This window comes from Typha angustifolia, chromosome 14 (genome assembly GCF_048772165.1).
Source record: "Typha angustifolia cultivar Huaian chromosome 14, ASM4877216v1, whole genome shotgun sequence".
Taxonomy (NCBI): domain Eukaryota; kingdom Viridiplantae; phylum Streptophyta; class Magnoliopsida; order Poales; family Typhaceae; genus Typha; species Typha angustifolia.
Window position 1 is genome coordinate 1405043 of NC_133252.1, and position 10477 is coordinate 1415519.

The window sequence follows — 10477 nt, forward strand, 5'->3', positions numbered from 1 at the left end:
ATTTATAATTTGATTTGTCAATCTATTTGTGACAACGTAACTTAATTATAATCTGAATAATCTATTTATCACCTAAATGACTTATTTATAATAAAAAAAAACTTATTTATAATTTAAATAATTTATATAAGTTTGAATAACTTAAGAGTAACCCATTTATAATTTATATAACTCGTTTAATAATTAAGTCAGTATTCATATTTACATTGCTACTGCAACTCAATATGAATCCGACTCAATTGGAACCTGATTACTAGACATACATATTAGAAGAAAAATAAAAATAAAAAAATCCCCACCAACCCTATTTGGTTGGTACACATTCTAAAAACTCAATAGTAGCGAGGAACTAAAAGAAACAGATAGAATACATATCCACCAACCAACCCAACCAAACTGACCAACCCAAGAGGGAAAAAATAAAACCCAATCTCCTCCTCTCCTCCCCCTCTAATCTCTCTTTCTCCATCTTTCGCCACTCTCATCCTCCTCTCCCCCTCCCCATGGAACCCAACCATTCCCCACCGTTCCCCTCTCCCCAAACCCCAGAAACCCTCGAAACTCAAGACTCCCACTTTCCATCCCAAGAAGAAGATACCCCCCACCACCCCCTCTCTCTCTCCTCCGCCACTTCCCCACTCCCCTTCTCCTCTCTCTCCCTCTCCCTCTCCTCCCACCTCCTCTTCCTCTTCCCCTCCCCAAAACCCACTTCCCCTTCCTCCCTCTCCCCATTTCAAACCCACCTCAAGATCCCCACCCAAATCACCTCCCTCGCCTCCTCTTCTTCCTCCTCCTCCAATCCTAAGTCCAAGAAGAACCCCACCGCTTCCAAATTCTCCAACTCCCTCCTCCAATCCCCCTCCCAGTTTTTCCACCGCCGCTTCGCTGCCCCCTCCCACCCCGCCGCCTTCCGCCGCTGTGCCGTCGTCTGGTTCCGCGCCGACCTTCGGGTCCACGACAACCAGGCCCTCGCCGCCGCCAGCGCCGACTCGCTCTCCCTCCTCCCCGTCTACCTCTTCGACCCCCGCGACTACGGCAAATCCTCCTCCGGGTTCGACAAGACCGGGCCCTTCCGCGCCGCCTTCCTCCTGGACTCCGTCGCCAACCTCCGCCAAGGGCTTAAAGCCCGGGGGTCGGATCTCGTCGTGAGGATCGGGCGGCCGGAGACGGTGCTGCCTGAGCTGGCGAGATCGGTGGGGGCCGATGCGGTGTACGCGCACCGCGAGGTGTCGCACGATGAGGTGAGGGCGGAGGAGAGGGTGGAGAAGGCGATGGAGAAGGAGGGGGTGGAGGTGAAGTACTTCTGGGGGAGCACATTGTATCATGTGGATGATCTGCCATTTGAGCTGGACCAGATGCCGTCGAATTATGGCGGGTTCAGGGAGAGGGTGAAGGGGGTCGCTGTGAGGCGGACGATCGAGGCCTTGGATCAGATCAAGGGGTTGCCGGCAAGGGGAGGGGTGGAGCCCGGGGAGCTCCCGAGCTTGACCGAGCTTGGGCTTAATCCGGCATCGGCAATGTCTCAGGTTTCTCCTAAATTTATCACCTCTGTTGCAAATCCTATACCTTCTTTTTAACCTTAGGCAGAAAGAATTATTCTTTCATTTTGCTAAATTGCCGGAGAAAAGGGTAGACAACTTTTAGCTCTGTGGCACCTTTATTTGAGCCATTTAGGGACTAAAGATGTGTCTATACCTTCGGTGTGAAGGATAAGTTGGAATATTGACTAGTTCGCAATGCAGAGGCTTCAACTTCACACTTGTTTTCTATAAGTTTATAAAGCAATGATGAGGTGAATCCATTGCTTCATGCTGTTTTTAACGGAACCTCTTACCTGAACTTTCACATCAAGTTGAATAGAAACTTGAAGATCGTGTAATTTAAGATGTGAGATGAAATCTACTATTGGGTTTAGGATCAATTTAAGATGTGAGATGAAGTCTACTATCGGGTTTAGGATCAGGTACTTCAGGGACCCATCTCACTGAAATGCAGCAAAATGATTCACTCGTTAAAGCTTGGTTTTATAACCTATGTATATACACCTTTTCTTTAACTTGCTTGGAAATTCTACCAAAACCAGAATAATTTCATGATAACTAGCTCTCGTGCTAGGATCTTCACAGATGGCCTTGTTGGTTAAACATTTTATTATCTTTGACATCTTAATCTCCTAAGTCCTAAGTCACTCATGACAAGTTCATATGCTAATTATTGTACTCTCCAGGCTAGCTGATAAAGTCAACCAATACAAGATTTCATTGCTTAGTTCTGCTAAAGCTGATTTGGCTAAATACTGTTCATGGTTGAGTGTGGAGAATCACATATCTGGGATTCATATAAGAGTTAAAAGGGAAAATAGAAAAGATTAGCAAGACAAATTCACAGAAAAATAATGGTTGCAATCATTGATTGGGAACCTCCTTCTGGGATCACTAAAGAAGCAAAACTGTATCTGTACTTAAATACCAACTATTTAGTCTTTGTGTGGTGGCTGTGGCAAATATGTTACTTATTGGTTGCAAATATACTTTTTTTTTTTGTTATTGTGCTCATTATTACCTGTCTTGATAGTGGTTTATCAATGGACTTGCTGTGAATAAATTTTAATTTGAGTTGAAATTTCCAGATGAAAATGACACCTTTTGTATCATTTATCAATCCCATGAATATATTCATTGAAGTCATATGTTTACCTCATTCATAATAAGTTTTATCCTTTTTAATCTTTGAGTAACCATAACTAGCACTAACCAGGCTTTCTGCTGAAATTTTAACATTAACTTCCTACTAGGGACTAGCGTGAGTGTAGATTCCATGTGGATATATCAATGAATAAATGATGGTTAAATGATTGAGGCATGACTAACAAATTCCAACATCACACTGCATTATGTGAGAAGATGGTTGAAATCTTGTAGATGTGAGTAATGAAGATTAACCAGAGTCAAATTCAATATTTTCCAATGGATGGTTTTGCTATGGTTTATAAGAAATAATTGCTAAATAAATCCTGACTCTGTATGACCTCAAACTTTCAGCACACTTTTTGTAAGCTTGTTTCACTTTTAGGTGTGATGTACAGTAGTGTTTGTGTGACATGTGGATTAACTATAATTATCAAACCAGACCTGATTGAGTAGTCGATCGGTGAATCGATCACCAAGCCAATTTGGTTTTGTTATAGGATTAGAAATGCAATTGACCTGGTGGTTTAACAAGAGAACCATACAACCCAGACAGATTTCTACGGACTGGTTGGATTGCTCTTTTTTTTTCAAAATTATCTAGTAGTTGTCCTTCATATTTAACTATTTATTATTTATCCTAAGAGTAATTTAGTCCTAAAATTAAAAATAATTATATTTTAAAAAATTGAAAGTGTAAGTCACATAATTTGATGTACTTGAACTTTAATATTAGTTACAAAATGTCTAAATATTGGAAGAAATACAAATATTATTGCTTTTATAGATTTTTTAGTTTTTAGAATTATAAATATATCATTTAATATTTAAAGTTTTAAAAAAATCAGTCTGACAAATGACCTACTAATTGAACTAGTACCTAATGACTCGATCTTTAATTGGGTTAATGTTTGGTTTGGTTCTGATAATTATAGAATTAATATCCTCTTTCATGAGTTTAAAGGTGTCTGATCCAAAATGTATGTCTTATCATTTAGGATGGGAAACCAGCTGTTAGTTCTTCTCTTGTGGGTGGTGAGACTGAAGCATTAGAGAGATTGAAAAAGTTTGCAGCTGAATGTCAGACCCAACCAAACAAAGGGGACAAAAATAGTAGTATATATGGTGCTAATTTCTCTTGCAAAATCTCACCATGGCTTGCTACAGGATGTCTTTCTCCACGCTTCATGTATGAGGAACTGAAGAAGACTGCAAATAGGTATAAGGTTCATTAGTAGGATATTTTTTTTATTTGTTTGCGTGGTTTTTTATTGACAAAAGAAGTGTTTTTCAAAACTTCAGTATAATTTTCATTACCTTTCTACATGATGATATGCTATTTTGATTCTCAGAGCAATTTCAGCTACAACAAATCAGAAGAATGGCACTGGTAACTCTGATAGTGGAATGAACTGGCTCATGTTTGAATTGTTATGGAGAGATTTCTTCAGGTAGCCTGTCTGCCATTTTCCTTTATTCTCTTCTTCTCTGGTAGAATGGAACATGAATATCACAAATGTGGCAAGCTTCTTTCTCTACATTAGCCACTCATTTCGTTAATGTGTCTTTTTAGCTTTATCTGTATCTCAAATCATATTAGATAAGATGTAGTGGAATTCTTTTCTTTTAACATACTGTAAACTGTTAATAATTTCTTGCAACTTCCAGTAGAATTTTCTCGCAATCCACGTGATCACTATCTGACCCATTTGCATCTGTCTAAACATATGGTGAATATTTCAGGTTTATCACCAAGAAATACAGCTCCGCTAAGAAGAATGGCGAAGTTGTACCTGCCACAGCTTGCACAGGTGCTCTTGTTTAAGCAAGGCGCACCGAAGCTGGACACTAGTCCAGGTTGAAAGATCAATGCTCTCTTGGTCTTTAGAGCTACTAAATGGAAGCGGAGAGGATTCAAGAGTTGGCTGATTCTCCAATAAATGTTGTAACTTACTCCAACATTATATATTAGCTATCAATTTTCTTTGTCCGACTCTCAAGTGCTTGTATTGCTTTGCTTCTCCATTTGCATCTCCCTATCTTAGATGTTTCTTTTCCTTTAGCAAACGTTATGTTAAAAGACATCCAAAGAGATGACAAACCTTTTTGGTGGGCTGGAACAACACGATGAAGCAGTAGATGAGTTTTAAAGCCAACTTTGTTTCAATAGCATGGCATTGTGATATGAAATCATTGTTTGGTGGTAAATTAAGAGTATGTAAACATTCTCTATTATGGGTGCAGAGTGAAGTGGTATTCCATCCTCTCTTTTTTCAAACAAGTGAATGATAGGCCTTTTCTCTGTAGTATTTTGCACTGCCAGTAGCGACTGGGTTCTAAATCTGACGCCCTCTATTATTTTTGATGCTTTAGACGTCTATATATACAACTGTAAGGCAAAAAAATCAAAATAATACACTCTTTTGTTAACCCTAACACGTGTGAAGGGATTACGGGTCAAAAACCTAACACGTGTTATCGGCGCTCGAAGAGCACTTCAGTAGACAGTATATGCCTGCCAAGTAACCGTTGTAGGAAATTCCTGCTTTTGGAATCGTAGACGATCTCATCCCTAAAGAGAAGGAAGGTCAGACTCGTTCATCAACCCTCCCACGAATTCCACACTAATAATAAGGAATAAGGTCAAACTCGTTCTCCTCTTTGACCGTTTTGACCTCGTGGGTTGACCAACTTAACTCTTATTTTATGACCAAATTATTCCTCCTCCTCCTCCTCCCACCTACCCCCCCCCCCCCAAAAAAAAAGAAAGAGAAGAAGTTGATACAAGAAAAAAGCCATTGCTACGGACGTGGCCCATCCACACACATAAGAATGGACGGTAGGTCTTTAAATTAACAAAGCAATTTCTAAGTAAGTAATGGTGAATGTCGATGGGTAACTAAAGACTAGCAACAATATTAATTGGCGAGCGAGCATTGAGGAAGGGAAGAAGATGAGATTATAAAAAAAATTACCTCAAGTTGTAGGGTGTGCTGATCATCTTGGAGAGGCGAGAAGGCCATGTTGGAGAAGGGGAGCACGCGCAAAGCACGAGGAAGTAGAGAGAGATAGTTGTGCTTTGCACGTGCCCTGCTTCTCCAACAGAGCCCTCCTCACCAAGGAGAAGGAGAAGGAGGAGAAGGAAACCAATTAAACCCACCTTCGAATGTAAATGGAATTAATGGTTGCTGAGGGGAAGCAGAGGAGAGGCATCCCCATTTTATAACAACACAAAGGAAGAAAGAGAGAGAGAAAGTTGTCGATATATTTATATGTAGAGAGAGAGAGAGAGAGAGGAGTCCTGGAATGGGTTTGGTTTAGAGAGAGAGAGAGAGAGAGAGAGAGAGAGAGAGAGAGGCGTGAAGCAATGGAATGGTGGCTGGGGGAAAGAAATTAAGGGGTCCTGCCTGCGTCCCAGTTTCATAGAAATTCTCAGACTCATAATAGAAGAAAAGGAGAACCCAACTCCCCCTCCCTCCCCTTCCAAATTAAAACTTTTCATTTGTTCCTCCTGAATTATACATTTAATAAATATATTTCCAACCTGTATCTTTGGTCCTATTGTAAGAAAACCTCCTTACATAGGAATATTATATATATATATATATTACAAAAAAAACCCTTAAATTAATAATAATAATTAAAAAAGAAGAAGAAGCTGTATGCCATTTTTCGTTTCAATAAAATTAAAATGTAAGTGGTTGCTCTTAAGATTTTATCATGATCACTGTGATTGAGACAACACTCACATGAACAAGCATTCATCTCTCATGTGAAAGGTAAATGTCCATATTGGCATATAACTTTATTTATTTATTTTGAATGGTATATATTTATATTTGTAGGTATTATAGACACAAATTATAAGGCCAGTGGTCATCATAGCTTCTACGACATATCATAATGGTACATTATATTCTTGCTAAAATTCCATCTTAATATTATAGTACAATAATATCATGAGTGAGAGACTTGTTAAAATGGTTAAAATCCTAAGGCCCATCTATCCACGTGAGCCCTAAAAGTTTGATCAAGAAGCATTTCTAGATAGTCCTTATCAATCAACACTAATGTCCAACGAAGAAGAAACAATAGCACGTAATTAGGGATAACTTATGAAGCAATTAAACCCACTCTTAGACAGCTAAGCAACACTCTAACCCCTTGTTTTTTTTAATACCAACATGTATACTGTCATCAGTGCATAATTGGAATTATATATCTTTATATCTACTATCTTTAGAAGAGTAGAGTAACTTTCATCTCTTTATTTTCTCTATCTAGTCTGATCGAGAAATCTGGTACAATACTAGTCTATTTAGTCATCATCTCCATATGAGACGAAGAATATATAAAGACATGGTGAATGAATCATTGAGCTCTAATCTGACAAAAGCTTAGTTTCACTTCTTGGAAGGGAACTCCAAATGGTGCAGAGAAGAACATGGGGCGTGTGTGTGGGGGGGGGGGGGGGGGGGGGGGGGAGTTGGTGGTGGGATGTGTGAGACTTGCACGAATCATGGGAACAAAATGAGAAGAAGACAATCTTATAGAATCAGAACATAAATTTTTAAAATATATATATATATATAGAAAAAGAAGAAGAAAAAGAGAAAGAAGAAATAAAAAGAAGGGGTGTGTTTGATTGGATTGAAGAGGATTTTGACAGATAAGTTATGGTTGCGTGAGAGGCAAACTTAAACTTTGTTGTTGGAACTTGGAAGTGTGTTTCATTCTGAGTTGGTCCTGTAAATTTATGGATGTTTCCACACTGGAGGACAACTGCCATCACATTGTGAGTGTAGATGATTCCTTGTTTTTAATGATTTATCTGGCTCTATTATTATTATTATTATTATTTTAAAATTAACTTATATTTTATGACTCTTTTTAAAAGTTCTATTGCTTTCAACTCAGTGCTAGAGGTAATCATTGGGCCGGGCTTAAATATTTGTTCATGGTTCAATTCATCGATTACTTGGTTTAGGTTAGTTAGAATGTTATAACTTGTTACTGTCTACTAGCCGGGTCTAGGTTAAAAATTATAGCCTACATTATAAAAATATTAAATTTTATTTGGACTAAGCATAATGAGCATCTATCTATAAAGAAGTTTATCTTTTATAAAAATATACTTATATACTAATAGTTTACTAAATATTTAATGTGACACTGAAAAATAATAGGAATAGATATGTATAATAGACCGAGCCACGAGTAGACTTAGTGAGTCAAGCTTTCAGGCTAAGCCACCAAATGGGCAAAGAACTAGCCTAAGCCGTTCATTACTATCTCAAGTTAAAACTGAGTGGGCTTGGGCCAAGGTTAGACGATCGAGCCCAATAATCACCACTACTAAGTGCTAACAAATCCTACTGTATATACTCATAGTGCAAAGAAAGTAGGAGGTGAAAATATGTTGGATTAAATGGGATCCAACTTACATTTATATTCAAATCAGATCAAATAAGGGTGTAAAATTACTGACTAATATCCTCACTAATAATTTGAACCAATGGAACTCTTCCATGGAACACATTTTTTAACACCCGAGGTATTTTTTGCGCCTTAAAAAGGAGGAGTCTATTTGCAAATATCTAGAAGGGAGGTATCTTTTCACAATATATTTGAAATGTAGGAGATTTTGTAGAAAAGCCCTAAAGAGATTGTAGCCCTAACCCTAAGATCTCAAATCTGAAAGCCGCGCATTCTCTAGTACTGCTCCCCCGTGTCGTGGACGGCGGCTGGACGAGCGGCGGGCCGTGGCGGAGGTGGACGGCGACCGGTGGTAGTTGGATCGGGTACTCCTCTCTCTCTCTCTCTCTCTCTCTCTCTCTCTCTCTCTCTCTCTCTCTCTCTCTTGCTCTCCTAGTATAATCGCAGATTGTGTTTTGTTAGATCACTTTAATCATTATTAGATCTGCAACAAGAGAGATATAGAGGCCAAGATTGAATTTTTTCTTTTCCCCAAAACAAGCTTATTCATAGTAATGCTTTATGCCTGAGCTTCTCCCATTAGTTTAAGTTGAGAAAGCGTTGGAAAGAAAATATCAAAATCAATTTTTTTGCACATAGCATGTACCCTTCGTGAATTACCATGAAATTGAATAGAATTTCTAATGTGGAGATAGTTTAGGAGATAGAGGAGCTTACTGGGAAATCCTAGACCAACCGTCACACTATAGATTGTTTATGCAAATCTTGTTTCTTAATGTGCCGCACCAATTTTCCGTGAGCCGAAGGTGTTCTAGAGATGCTAGTTTTACTTTGTTCCTAAGCTTCTTCTTCGCAAGATTGTTTCAGGTAGCAACTGACTAATTGTGGAAACCTGAATCTTATATTCAATTTTAAAAGATGATTACCTTGAGTTATGAAGCCTCCTGCACCATTAAGATTGATCAAGGTGAGGTTGTTTGGGGTCTGGGCTGGTAAGGTTAATTTGTTTTTTGCCGTTCTTTTGTTGGATAACAAATATTCTGTTTAGATTGGGAGTGTTTATCCTAAAAACAGTGTGTTTGTCCTTATAAACTGTATGATTGTTAGTATATCAAACAAAATTTAGCTAAACAATTAGAGGAGCTTTAAGATCTCTGTTCTCCACCCTATGCTGCTGTTGTCGCCATGTCTGTCGAATCACATGGTTGGAACCTGTCTTTTTTGAGGCCACAGAAGGTTATAAGTTTTAAAGAAATTTATTTATGGTCACTGCCTAATATCTCTTTCTGCAACTTTCTTCTTGTGCTTTTCTTTTCAAAGTTTTGGTACCTGCTCCTCGCTCCTTGAGATCTGCAATGCATTCTTCTTTTTTAATGCATGTTCTTTTTCAGAACACAAGCTGCAGAAGTGATGGTTATCCCTCCCCCAGTGAGGCCAGCCAGGATTACCAAGTTTCTCAAACCTTATGTTTTGAAGATGCATTTTACAAACAAGTATGTCAACGCACAAGTCATCCACACTCCAACAGCAACGGTTGCCTCCTCTGCAAGCTCACAAGAGAAGCTGCTAAGACCAAGCATGGAATCCACTCGAGACGTTGCTGCTGCCGCAAAGATTGGAAAGATTTTGGGTGAGCGCTTGCTGCTCAAGGGCATCCCTGCTGTGTCTGTGTTTCTCAAGAGGGAACAGAAGTACCATGGAAAGATAAAGGCCGTCGTAGATTCAATGAGAGATGCTGGAGTGAAGCTACTTTGATGCATGCCTGTAGCTTTTGCCACAAATCCTCTTAGAACAGAGGGAATTGATGCTGGAAGTGGATCAGTAAAACAAATGTCTGTTGCATTTTAACTCCCAGACTATCACCTTAGATGTGATCAGATTTTAAGGGATATGAACTTACCTTTAGCAAGTTCTCCTCGAACTGGGTTTCAGGTGTTAGGATTCACTGTACACTTGAGTGGAAGATGCTCAGTAAATAAAGAGGAGCTTCCTGTGGTTACAATTTCAACTTTCTCCCACTAATCTTCAAGTGTTGATGGTCTAAGAATTATTTTAGTAATATTGCACTAGCTTTTCACCCTAATTATGGGTTCAGGAAGTTAGGTATGTGATGACAGTCACCTTTAACTAATTTGGGGTGTAGAGAATAAGCAATCAACAAGCGTATTTGCTATTGGCTTTATTCATTAGGTCCTTTATGACTCATGAAAAGGAAATAGATTATTGAATATTATTACTTATAAGTTATCTAAAGATTCAATCTCTGTCACTTTTCTCTGTATACATTCCACTAACTCTCCCACCCTTACTTATACTCCACCTTTTGACGGTAATATCGTCAATCCTCCTTGGAA

At 38.8% G+C, this 10477-nt stretch overlaps 2 protein-coding genes across 2 annotated transcripts; both read left to right on the forward strand.

The window, feature by feature from the left end:
* The first annotated feature begins 409 nt into the window (after window positions 1–409).
* On the forward strand, window positions 410–4951 carry LOC140775830 (blue-light photoreceptor PHR2). The gene is made up of 4 exons (XM_073119284.1): window positions 410–1526; window positions 3686–3906; window positions 4040–4138; window positions 4431–4951. The coding sequence occupies exons 1-4, from the start codon at window positions 504–506 to the stop codon at window positions 4510–4512; spliced, it is 1425 nt and encodes a 474-aa protein (XP_072975385.1). The 5' UTR covers window positions 410–503; the 3' UTR covers window positions 4513–4951.
* A 3377-nt stretch (window positions 4952–8328) lies between these two features.
* LOC140775899 (uncharacterized) lies at window positions 8329–10131 on the forward strand. The gene is made up of 2 exons (XM_073119389.1): window positions 8329–8488; window positions 9515–10131. Exon 2 carries the CDS (start codon window positions 9534–9536, stop codon window positions 9876–9878), a length of 345 nt encoding a protein of 114 aa, XP_072975490.1. The 5' UTR covers window positions 8329–8488; window positions 9515–9533; the 3' UTR covers window positions 9879–10131.
* Window positions 10132–10477: the final 346 nt, after the last annotated feature.